Source organism: Cyprinus carpio, chromosome A1 (genome assembly GCF_018340385.1).
Source record: "Cyprinus carpio isolate SPL01 chromosome A1, ASM1834038v1, whole genome shotgun sequence".
In the NCBI taxonomy this organism is placed as follows: Eukaryota; Metazoa; Chordata; class Actinopteri; order Cypriniformes; family Cyprinidae; genus Cyprinus; species Cyprinus carpio.
Window position 1 is genome coordinate 18,645,750 of NC_056572.1, and position 19,566 is coordinate 18,665,315.

At 35.9% G+C, this 19,566-nt stretch overlaps 1 protein-coding gene across 4 annotated transcripts in view; it reads left to right on the forward strand.

Annotated features, from left to right (window-relative positions):
- LOC109111140 (mitogen-activated protein kinase kinase kinase kinase 4-like) overlaps positions 1-19,566 on the forward strand; it is an 89,128-nt gene that overhangs the window by 35,139 nt on the left and 34,423 nt on the right. For all 4 annotated transcript variants that reach the window (XM_042756323.1, XM_042756308.1, XM_042756317.1 and 1 more), the window contains exons 15-16: positions 10,197-10,340; positions 17,502-17,738. In XM_042756323.1, coding sequence (XP_042612257.1) covers positions 10,197-10,340; positions 17,502-17,738 — 381 coding nt within the window. The remainder of the gene's footprint in view (positions 1-10,196; positions 10,341-17,501; positions 17,739-19,566) is intronic.

Here is a 19,566-nt window from a genome sequence, read left to right on the forward strand (position 1 = left end):
TGCATGACTGCCAGCCTTGAGTGACAGTCTTAACTAACCAATAGAGTGAGTGCACATCTATTCTCCCCAATCAGCTCTGCTCTAGCCAACTGCTTAAACGCCCACCATTAAAAAAAAAAACACAGAAAGCGGTACAGAGACATAGTGGGATTATGGTGTCTACAGGGTCTACGCGCGTAACAATGCATATCAAGAGCTCCCTTATAGGTTCTGTTTTCAGTACTGGAGAATAAAAGATACATTCTTAGATGTTTTTGTTAGTACATGAACGTTATCTTGCGCATTTTATATCCTCAACAGATTAATTTGAAATAAGTTTATAATGCATGTTCGCTATTCCCAATTCAGAAGACCGCACACACAGCCTGCGTCTCTGAATGCTTCTCACACTCGCTCCTCTCTTCCCCTCGTGAGGCGAATCCCGCGTCATGGACGAACCGTTCACACTTGCCGCACTCACGCAGCCTGTTTCGTAACGAACGGTTATAATCGCGCGCGGATCTGCACCGCAAATCTCCATAAGCGCATCTGGCAGTCTGAGGCGCCTGACTCTGCGTTTAAAACGAATGTAAATTCAGTCTAACTGCTTGCTAATTTCACTTGGATGAAATGAAACATTCAGCACATTTTCCACTCCCAAATACAATGTTGCATATGTAATACTTTAAAAATTGACTTAAGGAATACAGTTCTTTATTTATAAAAAATAAATCTAAAAAAGTTAATTCTGTAAAAGTAGTTATACCATTATAATCTTGCCTGCTAAAAAAAATTATAATAAAAATATAGAACCCCTCCCAAAATTTCTGGGTTATAATGGGAATTGTATTGGTTTTAATGTAAACTATAATGGTGTCTATTTGATGGATTCTGTTGGTGGGATGTAATATGGCAGATGACAGCCAAAAGAACAACAGTAATTCCTATTGGAATAATGGCAAAAACAAAAATTTTGTAATGGTTTAATGGAAACTGTAAGAATTTCTGTGATTTTTTTTTTTTTTCCTGTATTTTTTTTTTATTTTTATTTTTTTTGATACTCATACTGTGCTGCACATTATTGATAATACTGAGCTGAAGCTTGACTTTGCAAATTTAAAATCGCAAATCAAATCGCAATCGCAATATCTTTAAAAAAAATTGCAATTAGATATTTTCCCCATATCGCACAGCCCTAGTTGGCATCATCTGAGGTCCTCTGAGGGGTTGGCATCATCTCTTCTCAGGTGTTCTGGAACCAGACTGAAGCTTGTGTAAAGCTTCTGCTATTTCAACCAAGTAAAATTAATTTATTTAACCCAAGCTAAAGAATAATAATGCACATTTGATCAGATATAACTGCAGTCCAAGATTATGAGAGGCATTATTTGAATGCTTGACCAAAGAGATGTGTCTTTAATCAGATTTAAATAGAGAGAGTGTGTCTGAACCCCAAACATTATCAGGAAGGCTATTCCAGAGTTTGGGAGCCAAATGCGAAAAAGCTCTACCTCCTTTAGTGGAATTTGCTATACTAGGTAATAATGGCACGCACGTGCCCTGCTCACTCCAAAGTCCCCACTCCAAGGGGATAGGGGTGATCACTTCCATTTGGAATTTGCCCGGGAACCGTTCGGTACCGATACTAGTACCGGCACACCCCTACTTCTCTGAATGTAATAGGAGAAAATCATTGGTCATTCAATCTTTTACATTTTTAACACACTCTGTTAGCTTACATAATTTAGAAGTTTCATCTTGTCTTGTTGAGATATATAGTTGAGTGTCATCGGCATAACAGGAGAAATTAATCCCGTATTTTCTAAAAATATTACCGAGGGGCAACATGTATATTGAAAATAGCAGAGGACCTAGGACAGATCCTTGTGGCACTCCATATTTAACTGGTGATAAATGAGATGACTCACTATTTAAATAAACAAAGTGGTGGCGATCGGACCGATAGGATCTAAACCATCTTAGAGCCTGCCCTTGAATACCTGTATAGTTTTGTAATCGATCTATGAGTATGTCATGATATATGGTGTCGAATGCAACACTAAGATCAAGTAAAACTAGCAATGACATGCAGCCTTGGTCTGACACGAAGCAACTCATTTGTAATTTTGACAAGTGCAGTTTCTGTGCTATGATGGGGCCTGAAACCTGACTGAAATTGTTCATGGAGTTCATTTTTTTGCAGGAAGGAGCACAGTTGAGCAGACACAACTTTTTCTAAAATTTTAGACTGAAATGGAAGATTTGAAATGCGTCTGTAATTTGCCAGTTCACTTGGATCTAGTTGTGGTTTCTTAATAAGAGGCTTAATAATCGCCAGCTTGAATGGTTTTTGGAAGTGACCTAAAGATAATGACGAGTTAATAATATTGAGAAGCGGTTCTTCTGTTACAGGTAACAACTCTTTCAGTAATTTAGGTACAGGATCTAATAAACATGTTGTTGGTTTAGATGCAATGATAAGTTTATTTAGCTCTTCCTGTCCTATAGTTGTAAAGCACTGCAGTTTGTCTTTGGGTGTGATGAATGAAGCTGAAGTATTAGATGCTGTAGAATCTACATTTTTTAATGTATTTCTGATTTGATCTATTTTATCAGTGAAGAAATTCATAAAGTAATTTCTATTAAACTGTGACAGAATATTTAGATTGGGTAGCATCTGGTTATTTGTTAACCTAGCCACTAGGGCTGGGAGATATATCGAACGATATGATCATGTGTATCTAGTCAGTAAAGCCGGTTCCCTGATTAGCGCTAAATCGCCATCACCTGCTTTCAAATGGAGCGGCACTTAATAGACAGAGCCGTAGTTCACTGACAAGGTACGCAATATCGCGTTCATTATCCCAGATGAATCGCCTTCGATAATGAACGCGATATTGCGTACCTACTAGCCACTGTGCTAAATAAAAACCTTGGATTGTTTTGGTTATTTTCTATGAGTTTGTGGATATGCTCTGCCCTGGCAGTTTTTAGAGCCTGTCTATAGCTGGACATACTGTTTTTCAACGCAATTCTAAAAACTTCCAAGTTAGTTTTTCTCCATTTGCGGTCAAGACTAAAAGTTTCTTTCTTGAGAAAGTGGGTATTACTGTTGTACCATGGCACAGTATGTTTTTCTCTGACCTTTTTCAATTTGACGGGGGCAACAGCCTCTAATGTATTATGAATTATAATGTATTATATGTATTATAGTCATTTCGTCTAGTTCATATGCGTTTATGGGTACACAGAGCAGTTGAGATAAATCGGGCAGGTTATTTGTGAATCTGTCTTTGGTGGCTGGAACAATAGTTCTGCCCGGACGATAACGCAGAGCCATGTAGTTAATATCAGTTATATGCAGCATGCACGGTACAAGGAAATGGTCAGTAACATCATCACTTTGAGGTACGATATTTATATTAGTAAGATCGATTCCATGCGATATAACGAATCTAGTGTGTGATTAAAACGATGAATGGGCCCAGTGACATATTGCTTGACTCCAAAAGAGTTTATTAGGTCAGTGAACGCAAGTCCGAATGCATCATTATTATATTATATTATATTATATTATATTATATCATATAATATTATATTATAATGATTATTGAATGTTGCTTATTATTTTTACAGGACAGTAGTTTGTATTATTAAAATATAAGATATATCTTTTAATGTGATGATATATATATATATATATATATATATATATATATATATCTATATATATATATATATATATATATATATACTGTATATATTATTATTATTTATTTATTTTTTTTTATAAGTGCTGGGGGTGTGGCTCGGGGGCATGATCAGATTTTCCTGCTTGGAAAAACCCTTGGCAGCTTGGTCTGAATTTTTAAATACTCCTCCGAGGGATTTGTGCAATTTACACCCAACTTCAACATTATACTAATACACTGAGATGATAAATCTGGAATGGTCTTGCCATGGTCAGTTATTAAATCAATGACAAAAAAAATTAAAACAGGAAGAGGCTCATAAAAGTTTATCATTTGATTTCGATCAGACTTCAGTCTGAATACATGGGTGGGTCTTGGTCATAGTGCCACCAGCTGGCAGTAATCAGTCAGAATGTGTCAATTACAACAGACGTGACATACATTCACATACATTAATGAAATTCGGTAGGCACATGGAACATCACAACACCTACAAAAAAGTCTGTTAGAGCTATACCATGAACCCAACAGGAAGTCAGTCATTCAGATTTTTCTCAGCAAATTTTGTGCTATTTTAAAGTTTTTATTTTTTATGTTTCCATACTTTCACAAATTCCTCCTATAGATTTAACAGTATATTTAGTTAGTCTAATCTAAAGGCATTTGCGATGCTAAATTGTGAAGTTTGTGAGTTTCCATTAAACGGCATGTCTGTCATGGCCAGACAAATTTTGATGTTTCGACATAAAAAAGGAAGTTCTAACTCAAACATACAAGGTCCAATCTGCCCCAAACTTCACAAGTTTAATTAGAGTCCTGGCCCAAAGACATTCATGCATTCTACCCATTCATTCTCCAAATGGCTTATCCTCTGTATGTTTACAGGGGCTTTTCTCCAGTCAGTGCATTTCCTTTTTATAGAATATTGAAATAAAGGAATTAGAAAATGCTCTTTCCGTTAACTGAACCATGACCTTTTATGAAAGTCAAGTCAAGTCACCTTTATTTACATAGTGATTTTAACAATACAGATTGTGTCAAAGCACTTTACAGTATTGAATAGGAAAATAGTGTGTCAATTATGCAAAATGACAATAGTAAACACTCAATTTTCAGTTTATCATTGAATTCAGTCATGCCATCATCCAGCTTAGTTCAGTTTAACCCTCTGGGGTCTAAGGGTGTTTTGGGGGCCTGGAGAAGTTTTGACATGCCCTGACTTTTGTGTTTATTATTATTATTTTTTTCAGTTGCTTATAAACATATACATGGCTAAAGTCTAATAACACTGTAATCAGTACAAATTGGGCTACAATAATATGTAAATAGCATGTATGTACATGATTGTGTTTTTGAGAAAACAACGTTTATGCGTGGTTAGTGGAAAAACTAAAAATTTTCAAGTCGCTGAAATAAGGTCATAAAACACCTAGAGAACATTGGTTCACAAGACTGTCTGGAGCTTGTATCCTAGAATTTTTGCTTCAAAATGATGTGAAAATCATCTTGTTTACTCACAGAAAACAATAGATTGATTTAAATTTTCTAAGACACTTTTTGTTTCAAAAGTGCATATGCGAGTAGGCGTGATTGACCATGAATATTTGTGTCATTCACACCTGAGAAGACAAAGGCCCGCATAATGAGCCTTTCAGCCAGGTGCGTGACTGAGAGGGAAGAGTTACAATAAAGAATGTTAGGACAAAATAAATGTATATATTTATATGTTTGTAGTTTATTTAGAATATATTTAATTATCCCACAAAATAACTTGAGATTCACTTGCGAGTGCAGTTAAACAGTTTGTTAGGAACAATCAAAGCTGACTTTCAAAGCTGAATTTTTAGCAATTACTCCAGTCACATGATCCTTCAGGAATCATTCTAATATTCTGATTTGCTACAAAAAAATTACTATTATTATTATTATTATATATTTTTTTTATTAATTGAAAGAACAGCATAGTTTGTAACATGATTATTGTATTTATCATCACTTGTGTGCTAAAAAAGGTTTCATTTCTATATATACTGACTCCCAGCTTTTGAATGGTATAGTGTATATTGTTACACTTGGAGTAAGACTGGAGTAATGATGCTAAAAATGTAGATTTGATAACAGCAATAAATAAAATTTTAAAATATATTCAAATAGAAAGCAGTTATTTAAAATAGCAAAAATATTTCACAATATTACTGCTTTAGCAAATGCAACTTTATGTATTTTGGATCAAATAAATGCAGGCTTGGTCAGCAGAAGAGAATTCTTTACAAAAACATTAGAAATCTTACTGTTCAAAAGTTTTGACTGGTATTGTGTCATGTTGAAATATATAAATGAACATCACATACCTGGCACATACCTCATATTACTTTTATATTGTATTGCTGTCTATGTTATACGTTAGAACACACACACACACACACACAAAAAAACATCCTGGTATCGTGAAACATTGAGGTGATGTAAATTAAACTTCATAATGTTTCACTTGATTATACATTTAGTCAGGAATTATATTTTGGAAAACGTCTAACTAGTAAAATGTGTACAAGTTATATGAAAACTGGCCATTATAATTATTATAATAAAAAAAAGATTAATAATAAAAAAGGCTTACTCATGTTTATGATTTCTGCTGGGTCAAGCCTTCATTCTTCTTTATGAGGTAATTCAAATCTTATTCCTCTCAGCGCGAAGCGAACAGTAACATTTAAAAAAGTACAGTCTCGCTGCTTTGTTTGCTGTAAAGTGGGCGTTTACCCGCCGCAAGCTTCACGTGAACGATTTTTTTGAATGAGTTTTATTTATATTTAATCAGGGACAATGCAAAAAAACATTAGTCTAAGAAAGAAGAGATGTCATGTGCCAGGTTATAGCAAAAAATGCTAATTTCCACCCGCAGTCCCTAGACAGATGTTACATTTACAAAAGTTCATAAAATATATACAGTATTATACATGGAAGCATTACTTCACTCAAATCATAAGAACACTCTCCACTTCATTATACCACAAATAGCCACATGGTGACACCCAAACGCCATTAAAAAAAATGTATTATGCATTTTTCTATCACAAATGTCTACCTTTCTCTGTCAATATTACTTCTATTACAAATAATCTTAAAACTCAGACCTTTCCAACGATATGTTTTTTTTTTTTTCAAGATTATAAAAAGTTTTGATTGTAAAATACTGTAATACATTTTGTAATATGACACTTGAAACCACCCACTTAGGGGGAGGAGACCGGCAAAAGATTTTAAAGTACTATTTCCATGGTAACGCATTTCCAATGTCCGATTTCAAAATTGTTTTCAGAGGATGAATTTTGAGGTTTTAAGCTTTCAACTGATATCTAACTTGGGGTGATTACTAACACTTTTGATTAGGGCTGTGCGATATGGGGAAAATATCTCATTTTTTTTTTACATATTTGTGATTGCGATTTGATTCGCGATTTTAAATTTGCAAAGTCAAGCTTCAGCTCAGTATTATCAATAATGTGCAGCACAGTATGAGTATCAAAAAAAATACAGAAAAAAAATCACAGAAATTCTTACAGTTTCCATTAAACCATTACAAAATTCCTTTTTGTTTTTGGCATTATTCCAATAGGAATTACTGTTGTTCTTTTGGCTGTCATCTGCCATATTACATCCCACCGACAGAATCCATCAAATAGACACCATTATAGTGTACATTAAAACCAATACAATTCCCATTATAACCCAGAAATTTTGGGAGTGGTTCTATATTTTTATTATAATTTTTTTTCAGCATGCAAGATTATAATGGTATAACTACTTCTACAGAATTAACTTTTTTAGATTTGTTTATTTTTTATAAATAAAGAACTGTATTTCTTTAGTCAATTTTTAAAGTATTACATATGCAACATTGTATTTGGGATTTTAAGAACAAGTGGAAAATGTGCTGAATGTTTCATTTCATCCAAGTGAAATTAGCAAGCAGTTAGACTCAATTTACATTTATTTTAAACGCGGAGACAGGCGCGAGTTGACGCAGGTTGCACCTCATCCAGAGTGCCAGATGCGCTCGTGGAGATTTGCGGTGCAGAACCACGCGCGATTATAACCGTTCATTACGAAACAGGCTGCGTGAGTGCAGCAAGTGTGAACGGCTCGTCCATGACGCGGGATTCGCGTCACGTAGGGAAGAGAGGAACGAGTATGAGAAGCATTCACAGACATGGCTGTGTGTGCGGTCTTCTGAATTGTGAATAGCGAACATGCAATATAAACTTATTTCAAATTAATCTGTTGAGAAGATAAAATGCGCAAGATAACATTCATGTACTAACAAAAACATCTAAGAATGTATCTTTTATTCTTCAGTACTGAAAACAGAACTGATAAGGGAGCTCTTGATATGCATTGATACGCAGCTCTTGCAAATTACCTTTTTTGTTCGTTGTCTGTCATTTCGAAGCTACCATTACATACGTTTTTCTTTAGTTTTAATTTGCCTAACTATCGATCTGACCCTGTAGACACCATAATCCCACTATGTCTCTGTCCCGCTTTCTGTGTGTTTTTTTTTTAATGGTGGGCGTTTACGCAGTTGGCTAGAGCAGAGCTGATTGGGGAGAACAGATGTGACTCACTCTATTGGTTAGTTAGGACTGTCACTCAAGGCTGGCAGTCATGCATATGCTCTGGAACAGAGTAATATCGCATCAACATTTGGGATTTTACATTTATTTTAAACGCGGAGACAGGCGCGAGTTGACGCACCTCATCTCCACGAGCGCATCTGGCACTCTGGATGAGGTGCAACCTGCGTCAGGCTTTTGCGATTTGCGAATCGCAACGTCTCAAATCGCGATTGCGATTCGATTTCGATTAATCGCACAGTCCTAATGCCAACTCTATAACAACATACAGAACTACCAAAATTTTGCTATAAGTTTAATTGCATCATATAATAATTACTGTTAATAGTGTTCATCGTCTGTTTGATTACGTCTTGGATTTTTTTTACATTTCTGCCATATGTACATAAACTGACAGTCACCGCTGATAAGCTACTACTAAATATTGTAGAAACTTAATTTTCTGTAAAGTTGCTTTGCAACGATTTGTATCGTAAAAAGTGCAATACAGATAAACTCAAATTGAATATAATATAATTAATATTAAAGTACCTGCCAAAAGTTTGGAAACATTACAATTATGTATGTTTACCAAGGCTGCATTTATCTGATCAAAAATAAAACAAAAACAGCAATATTGTTAAATAATTACAAATTAAAAATTACATTACTTTTCAGTATCACATGATCTTTCAGATATCACTACAATTTGATTTGATGCTCAAGAAACATTTCTGATTATCATCAGTTGAAAACAGTGGTGCTGCTTCATATTTTGTGATACATTTTTCAGGATTCTCTGATAAATAGAAAGTTCAATGAACAGTATTTACCGTACTTGCATTTATCAAATATATTTATTACATTAAAGCATTTATTAAATATAAATCCTTTGTAACATTTTAAATATAATTTTAAATAAGAAGGCAAGGTGCTGTGCAAGCATTGCATAATAGACCAATACATGGGCTATTTGTAAACTATGATATTCTTGCTCATGTTCATGTCATGAAGAATGTTCATACACTTCAAGAAATCTGTTAAATATTGTTGGAACTTTCATCAGAAAATTCTTATTAAATATAACTAAAGCAAGATCCATGCAATTTTTAAGCATTTAGAAAAATGTATGGTTTATTCAAACACTTAATTTGTATTTATGGTTTATTCAAACACTTAATTTTTAAAATGTATGGTTTATTCACACAACTAAATGTATTCTATTAGATTCAGTAACAATAAATCAAATGCAAATAACAAGTGCGCAAAACAAAGGAACAGAGAAATAATAAGATGGATGCACCATTGTTTGAAGCTCAGATAAGTCATGCATGTCAGGTGGTTAAACAAACAAGAATTCTGTAATAAGGAAGTATCGATTAGATAATTGAGTTGCACATGCAGAACCAGAATGGATGTTTACCAATCAGTGTGCATTTTCAAACTACACTGGTTTGGATCAAAACTCAACATTGTATTAGGGCTGGGCAATATATATAACGATATGATCATGCGCATCTAGTCAGTAAATCTGGTTCCCTGATTACCGCTAAATCGCCATCACCTGCTTTCAAATGGAGCAGCATTTAATGGACAGAGCCGTAGATCACTGACAAGCTACGCAATATCGCGTTCATCATCGCAGATGTATCGCCTTCGATAATGAACGCGATATTGTGTAGCTTGTCAGTGATCTACGGCTCTGTCTATTAAATGCTGCTCCATTTGAAAGCAGGTGATGGCGATTTAGCGGTAATCAGGGAACCAGATTTACTGACTAGATGCGCATGATTATATCGTTAGATATATCGCCCAGCCCTACATTGTATCAATGTCACCATGCTATCTGGGTGTTGCCTTGATACCTGCTAATACCTTTTTTTTTTCGCCCTGTTTGTCCCTCTCCCAGGCTGATGAGAGTTATCGTAAGAATCTTCAGGGCACCTCTCATGCTGCTCTACCCAAGCAGTCTCCTTTGCCACAAGGATCTGAACTGTACTCCAATGGAAATTCCACTGAGTCCTCAGGCATGCACATGCCTATGGAACCACAAGTAACCTGAGAGAACTCACTCATGCTTTTCCTATTTCTCCTCCCATCTCTGTCTCTCTGTCTCTGTTTAACAATTGTAAGAAAGATATTTTAAAAAATTTAAACCTAAACGTGTAATTTTTTAATCATTAGGGGTACCATTTTAATATGTTTGTCTCTGTTCAGTTACTTTGTGTGTTTGTTTTATACAGCATGTCTTTTTCTTAGGAGTAAACACGTAGTCATGACTAAGGGTGGGAATCTTTAGACACCTCACAATCCAATCTAGTTCCGATTCTGGATTCAAATTAATTCAATTCTATGATTGATCTGCAATTTGAATCCAGAAAGTGAAACTAATTACCCCTTGCCTAACTGCTAGTTGATCAAACCAGCTGTTAAGACAGTCTAAGCATAGTGGCTATGTTTATACTACTGGCCTATGTTCTGATTTTGGGTGTTATCTTACACTAATTTTGTCGCTGGGTTAGGGGGTCTGTTTGATTATTCATTAAATATAACAAATTATTGTGTCTGATTGGTCCAGCTGCTACAGTGTGTAATTGGCAGCAATAAGAATATGACTGGCTCTAGCACACACAAGAGACATTGCACATAAAAAAAAAAATAAAAAAAAAATAAGCTCAGAAACATTTAAAGAGAAAATCACAATGCATCCGAGAATCAGTTTTTTCTCCCACCTCTAGTAATGCTTACTGTGTCACCTGATGCTGCGTTCCAGACAAGGTCGGAAGAGGGAACATCCATGTTGAAATGTCCCAATTCAGTGAGTCAATCACACGTCATGTTAAAATAATGACCACATGGTTTTGTCAGAAACAGAAAAAAATATATAAATAAAATGCTGCTTTTTATTTTGAAAATAGTTGATGCTACAATTAAGGTATCATTTTATAAGATTAATGTCTAATGTTTTTAAGTTTGACATAAGGTAGCTCCACACGTTAGTTGGAAGCAGTGACATCAAATGGCGCATCTTGCTGAGGTCGGAGTTGATCGATCTACCCAGAGTTCACAGGTTGGATATCCGACTTTAAAGGGGTCAGCAGATGCTTAATGCACTTTTACTAGGTGTTTGAACTGAAATGCGTTTTGGCAGCGTGTGTACACAACCACCCTATAATGATAAAAATCCACCTTGTGTTTTTTTTTTTTTTTTAATCTCGTTAAATAATTTCCCCTTTCTCAAATCTCAGATGTGACGTCACACAGACAGGCTCCTCCCAGGATAGTTTGATTGACAGTGGCGTTTCAGCACAGACTAGACTGGCGTCTTACCTTAGACCCGCCCTGAGTGAGCTGTCATGAGTCCACCATTGTTTCACCGCCAGAGTAGATATAGACAAGAATTACTCTTATTATTCATATTCAAGTGTTTTGTGAAAATTACAAACCCGAGTCCAAAAAAGTTGGGACACTGTACCAATTGTGAATAAAAACAGAATGCAATGATGTGGAAGTTTAAAATTTCAGTTATTCAGAATACAACATCAATGGCATATCAAATGTTTAAAATGAGAAAATGTATCATTTTAAGGGAATATAAGTTGATTTTAAATTTCATGGCATCAACACATCTCAAAAAAGTTGGGACAAGGCCATGTTTACCACTGTGTGGCATCCCCTCTTCTTTTTATAACAGTCTGCAAACGTCTGGGGACTGCGGAGACAAGTTCCTCAAGTTTAGGAATAGGAATGTTGTCCCATTCTTGTCTAATACAGGCTTCTAGTTGCTCAACTGTCTTAGGTCTTCTTTGTTGCATCTTCCTCTTTATGATGCGCCAAATGTTTTCTATGGGTGAAAGATCTGGACTGCAGGCTGGCCATTTCAATACCCGGATCCTCCTCCTACGCAGCCATGATGTTGTAATTGATGCAGTATATGGTCTGGCATTGTCATGTTGAAAAAATGCAACATCTTCCCTGAAAGAAACGACGTCTGGATGGGAGCATATGTTGTTCTAGAACTTGGATATACCTTTCAGCATTGATGGTGGCTTTCCAGATGTGTAAGCTGCCCATGCCACATGCACTCATGCAACCCCATACCATCAGAGATGCAGGCTTCTGAACTGAGCGCTGATAACAACTTGGGTTGTCCTTGTCATCTTTAATCCTGATGATATGGCTTCCCAGTTTTCCAAACAGAACTTCAAATTTTGATTCGTCTGACCACAGTACAGTTTTCCAGTTTGCCACAGTCCATTTTAAATGAGCCTTGGCCCAGAGAAAACGCCTGCGCTTCTGGATCATGTTTAGATATGGCTTCTTTTTTGACCTATAGAGTTTTAGATGGCAACAGCGAATGGCACGGTGGATTGTATTCACCGACAATGTTTTCTGGAAGTATTCCTGAGCCCATGTTGTGATTTCCATTACAGTAGCATTCCTGTATGTGATGCAGTGCCGTCTAAGGGCCCGAAGATCACGGGCATCCAGTATAGTTTTTTGGCCTTGACCCTTACGCACAGAGATTGTTCCAGATTCTCTGAATCTTTGGATGATATTATGCACTGTAGATGATGATATCTTCAAACTCTTTGCAATTTTTCTCTGAGATACTCCTTTCTGATATTGCTCCACTATTTTTCGCCGCAGCATTGGGGGAATAGGTGATCCTCTGCCCATCTTGACTTTTGAGAGACACTGCCACTCTGAGAGGCTCTTTTTATACCCAATCATGTTGCCAATTGACCTAATAAGTTGCAAATTGGTCCTCCAGCTGTTCCTTATATGTACATTTAACTTTTCCCGCCTCTTATTGCTACCTGTCCCAACTTTTTTGGAATGTGTAGCTCTCATGAAATCCAAAATGAGCCAATATTTGACATGACATTTCAAAATGTCTCACTTTCAACATTTGATATGTTATCTATATTCTATTGTGAATAAAATATAAGTTTATGAGATTTGTAAATTATTCCCATTCCTTTTTTACTCACAATTTGTACAGTGTCCCAACTTTTTTGGAATCGGGTTTGTATTAATGCGCATGCATGACAGGCATGCACCCTCTCAATCATTTGATTTTTTTTCCTGAAAATGAAATAACTTAAAATTAGGGTGCCTCACATACATGAGAAATATATCTACAGAAAGCTTGAAATGTAAGCATTACGTAATCTGTGAAGGTTGCATTTCTCTTTAAAGGGGTGCACAGTATACTGTGGAGATGAGAGTCAGCACTGTGAATTTCATCTTGCAGCCGACAAGAAAACATTTGTTTATTAATAAATAATTAAAATGTCTCCTTTTTCACAATTATTATGCTACTTCTGCATGTGCTTTGTGGCAAACTTAATGCATGTGCTTGAGCGCGGAATATTTTAATGCTCATTATGGATGAGCATTTCTTTGATGAGCATTTCATTTCACTTCATATTTCAGTTGTTATGCTTTAAAATTCCATGCAATTTGTAATTTCACAGTATTTTCACCTCCTAAATCACTACGCTTGTAAAGTCAAAATTCTATAATGGTAAAATTTACTCAGGTCGATGGCATTTTTTTGTATGACATTATTTATTTACTTCTTTATTTATTTTAGAATAATTGTAGCCTACATAATTGGGTGAAGTAAAACAAATATGATTGTTTCTGATAACTTTTTAACTGCAGGCAGATATAGGCCTACATTATTGTACATTACAGATAATTGGATCGTCCCTTATTTTGTCCCTTATTTTTTTTTAAAGAATAAACACTTATTTTCTACAAGAATAAACACAATTTTCTTTAAGAATAAAAGAGAAAGAATCACAATTAGCCCTTATTTTCCATTTCTGAAGTCAATTGGCAACCCTAATGATAATTTAATTATCTTTTGACTCCCCTGACAGTGGCACCTTCTTCTTCTTCTTCAAAAAAAAAAACCTGTTGTAGGAGATATGCGAGCGAATAATAGATTTAAAAAAGAAAAAAGTGGGTGCTTGGTTTCCGAAATGGAAAACGATTATAGCTCGTTATCACACTGTAAAAAATATGATGAAAAGTCATGATAACATATTTTTAAGTTAGGCTACTTTAATTCATAGAAATAATTTAAGCAATTTAAATCTTTTTTTATGTTAGATTCAACTTGAATCTCAATACTATTAAACCGAGTTTAAAATCTCAAGGAGTTTATAAGTTGAAACGGGTGAAAATGTCACAGTGCATGTTAAATAGCCTAAATGAACTTGTATAGTATTCGAAAACATTGATTGCGTGTTACCATGAAACTAACAATATATATTTTTTTAATTAACAATTTCTGTATAAAATGGGACAGCAAACTTTACATCAAACATTTTTAAATCTTCCACAGCTGAGCAACGCTGGAGGCAGGTTCTGCGCTAGAGCGCACAAAAAGAAAATGCACACACAAAATTTATAGGGGAGGAGATTTTTTGTTTCTTAAAGTAATTTAGTAAAAAGACTGGATAAAAAAAAAAACATACACGAAACTTTTGTAAATAGTTAACAACATAGCCTAGATTACGCCCAGACTCTGTTTCTAAATATACTATAATGTAAATTTGTTAACCCACAGTAACACATTTTAACCGATTAATCGCCTGTTTTCGTTTGCTGCATGTTTTTTAAAAGTTTTTGAGAGGAAAAAAAAATATAAGTCATGTATAAGTCGCATTTTATAACATTCAGAAATAATAACGGCAGGCCTAATAATGTTATAATGTACCAACAGGATATTTTTAGTTCCCCTCACTTTACAACAAATCCTTCAAATGTAAGAACAGAACCAGAATTAAAAATATATAATTTTAATGGATAAATACAATTGTAGTATATAATAATAATAATATAGGCTTAGCTATAAAAATAAAATGAAAAAAAAATTATAATAATTTAACGCGAAACATAAGGGAAGGTTGGGCTTACCTCTCTCTTTCGGGACAAGTCCAAATGTTTCCATATTCGTGATGTTGCCCATTTGAAGCTTAACTTCATTAGGTAAAATAGGCTTTGTAGTTCACATTTATTTCAGTATCGACGAAACAAAATCATAATTAGCAAAAATATGCCAAAGTGGACCGCTGCACACGCCTTAGGTGAACGGCTGCGCTGTTTCTAATGAATATGTGCACGAGGCACCAGCGCGATCAAACAGCTGAAACAGAAAATACTTCAGTTTTGGTCACACAGTAAAGGCCTAATTCAAAACTGCAAAGTGTTAGCAGTTTGAAAAATCAAGAATAATAGCAGAGTTATTAAGAATTATTTCTAAATGCTGGACAGTTCTCATTTCGCTCTGCATATGGAACCTGTAGGACTTTATTTTTTATTATTTATTTTTTCTACCAAGAATGAACCGAAATGAAAACATTTAGCTTTTAATCCGTGTGTGTGTGTGTGTATATATATATATATATATATATATATATATATATATATATATAGATAGATAGATAGATAGGCCTATATATGTAGTGATTGTTAAATAACAATAGCATGCATAAGAATCTTTGTGTAAAGGTCTTTCTTTTAATATTTGATGCGTAGACTGTAGCCTAAGACTATCCCACGTCTTGAAATTAACTCACTGTCAATTTTCTAATGGTTTTTAAGGATGTTACAATGTTATATTATAATGCTATTGTTGTTTTACTTTGTCCTTTCATCTCCATTTAAAAACCAACATTTTACAGTTAGGCTACAGTTAGGGTGTTGTTTTAGACTACCATTGAGAAATTTTAAACAAACTATCATATAAACCTTTCATCAATACCAAAAAGAATCATATCAACTTGTGGAAAATGGGCATTCGATGACCCCTTTAAGTGGTGTTCCAGTTCGGGTACCAAGTCGGTTCTACTTAATGGTAACAGGTTTTTTTTAAGTACCGAGTACCCGGTTTCCAACCCGTTACTTGATGCGCCATCCGAAAGGTGCCTAGATGCGCTCTCTTCATAAAAGGACTGAGACATGACGACCTCAAAAGGAGGAAATACACCAAACTAACAAAACACTTTAAAGATAGACATCCAGATCAAATGAAAGAGTTTAAGCAGGTGAGTTTCATTGTGTTTCCCATACATTGATTTATTTGTGGAGGCCGGCCACAATATCAAAACTGACCACCACAAATAGATTTGCCAAAAGGCTTTGACTTCATTGAATAAACCTGCATGTGTCAAAGTCGAAATCCTTTTTCTGAAGGAAACCGACTGTCTTCAGAAAATTTTGGATGTCATTTTCATTTCATCTTGCCTATAATGGCTGAACAGCATTTGTGAGCGCAGCGCTTATTTGATTACAGCCGTTACAGGGGAAACCTCTATCTCTCCCACTCTACAAGCACATCCTGCTGGCAGAGAATGAATTTGCATATATATGCCACCACAAAAAGAGAGCAGGGCTGTGGAAAACACCGGTTCTGTTATATTATTAAATATTTTCATTTGAATATCGGATTGAAATGAACGTTGTTATTAGAGTAGTTAATTGTTAGCATAAGCGTGGCTAACGCTGATATAGTGAACATTAGAATTAGGTTTTTTATTAACTATTTAATGCTCCTATAACTTTTATTAGAGTATAAAAAAAAAGTAGGACATGATGATATTTACTATTTTTACACACCAGAGGCTTTTAAATAAATTGTGAATCTAAAATATGCATGTTAGGGAATGTACAAATGGTTAACTTTGTCATATTAATCAGAAGAGAAGTTCTTGGCTTTTTTTTTATTTAGCTAACTTAGTTGTTATTCTTGGCTTTAAAACTTAAACAAAGCCCTATAAAATTAAATATGTACACAGTTTGGATTAAATGAAAATTAAAAAAAATTTAATTTGTATGTTTTTGTGTTTTGCTTTGGTACTGAAATTGGTACAGAGAACCGTGGATTTTCACTGGTATTGGTACCGAATACTGAAATGTTGGTACCTTGACAACACTAGTAGAAAGTGGGAAAAATCCGATTTTCAAGCTGTCTGGAACGCAGCATAAGACTCATGACAAGACATGTGAATGTAAATGAAACTGAACTGCTCAAAGTTTCTGGGTGACATAACCCTGCTGTCATCTGTGAATTAGTAGTCTCTCTCATCTTTCACAGTCTGCATCATCCTTATCATCTGTCTTTGTTTACTCCTTGATTGCTTAGTTTGTCTACCCTCCATTTCACCCTTTCCTGTTGTTCTCTCCCCCTTCCTGAAAGGTCCAGTGGTCTCACTTAGCTGCTCTAAAGAGCAACTCACCTGCACCCACTGTGTCTCGCTCCCAGTCCTTCAGTGATCCTGTTCCTAGTTTTGCACAGCTTCATCTTTGCTCTCAGGACTCCTCTCACCAGCACCACCCAGTGCACCCTTCATACCCTGACCACTCTCAACCTCTTTCTCAATCCAGGGGCCATGAGGCCCCTGAGCAGACCCTTGATGAAGAGGTGCCCCCGAGGGTAAGAAAAGGGACCATTGATTAATTTTTAGAGACATCTGTCTGATACTAAGTGGCATTATGAGTACATTATAGGCTAAAATCTTGTTTTAATACCTTTAAATGGATTGTTCACCCAAAAATGAAAATTCTGTGATCAGTTACTCACCTTCATGTCATTCCATACCCATAAGATATTTTTTTTCCCCCTTTTCAATAGTCAGATTAAGATATTTTAATGAAAGCTGAGCCCCTTTCACACTGCACGTTGGTCTTGGAAAATTGCCAGATCGCCAAACGCAAACACGTCCCGGGATTGATTCCGGGATCGATCCCAGGTTGGGGACCTAGTAACATTGCCGCGTTCAGCCCCAGAATGAGCTCTGTGTGAACAAAAGCTAGAACCAGTACCGTAAAGGGTCGTAGTGATGACGCACGTTATCGTGCAACTCTTTTACTGGGTGTTTTGAAGGCAGATCAACGTTCGCGATGAAAATATATGTGCAAACTGTAATGAAGCAGAGATCAGTTAGCTCCTCACTATCCGCTCTGAAGCTGAGATCGTTCGCCAGCTTAAGTGAAAGATAACGTGCCTAGCGTTTTCAACTCGTACATTACAGGTCACATCCTGATGTCACGTGTCATTGAGGGACCTTTACAGGTTGTGTGTGAACGCACGCACATATTCTGGGAAATCACTGGCAGTGTGAAAGGGGCAAAATCTAGCAACCCGGGAACAATTGCCGGGACACATTAACCGTCTATTTTCCGGAATCACAGTGTGAAAGTGTGTGATAATGTGTGATAAGAGTGTGATAATGACAAAAAGCACCGTATTTCGGATGAGACATTAAACCGAGGTCCTGAGTCTCTGTGGTCATTAAAAATCCCAGGATGTCCTTAGAAAAATAGCAGGGTTGTTACCCCGGCATCCTGGCCAAATTCGCCCATTGTCTTCTCTCCACCAATAAGCTGGTGTGTGGTGGGCATTCTGGCGCAATATGGCTGCCATCGCATCATCAAGGTGGATGCTGCACACTGGTGGTGGTTGAGGAGATTCCCCCCTTCTTATGTAATGAGCTTTGAGTGCCCAGAAAAGTGCTATATAAATGTAAGGAATTATTATTATTATTATTATTATACTGTAATATTGAATGGCTGTGGTCTATAGTTAAATATTAGGGGAAAAACTATTTAATGGAGACATTAGTAGTATTGGTATCAGTGATACTCGTCTTCAGTCATTAAAACAAATATTAAAAATACACTCACCTAAATGATTATTAGGAACACATGTTCAATTTCTTATTAATGCAATTATCTAATCAACCAATCACATGGCAGTTGCTTCAATGCATTTAGGGGTGTGGTCCTGGTCAAGACAATCTCCTGAACTTCAAACTGAATGTCAGAATGGGAAAGAAAGGTGATTTAAGTAATTTTGAGCGTGGCATGGTTGTTGGTGCCAGACGGGCCGGTCTGAGTATTTCACAATCTGCTCAGTTACTGGGATTTTCACGCACAACCATTTCTAGGGTTTACAAAGAATGGTGTGAAAAGGGAAAAACATCCAGTATGCGGCAGTCCTGTGGGCGAAAATGCCTTGTTGATGCTAGAGGTCAGAGGAGAATGGGCCAACTGATTCAAGCTAATGGAAGAGCAACTTTGACTGAAATAACCACTCGTTACAACCGAGGTATGCAGCAAAGCATTTGTGAAGCAACAACAAGCACAACCTTGAGGCGGATGGGCTACAACAGCAGAAGACCCCACCGGGTACATCTGCACTACAAATAGGAAAAAGAGGCTACAATTTGCACGAGTTCACCAAAATTGGACTGGAAAAATGT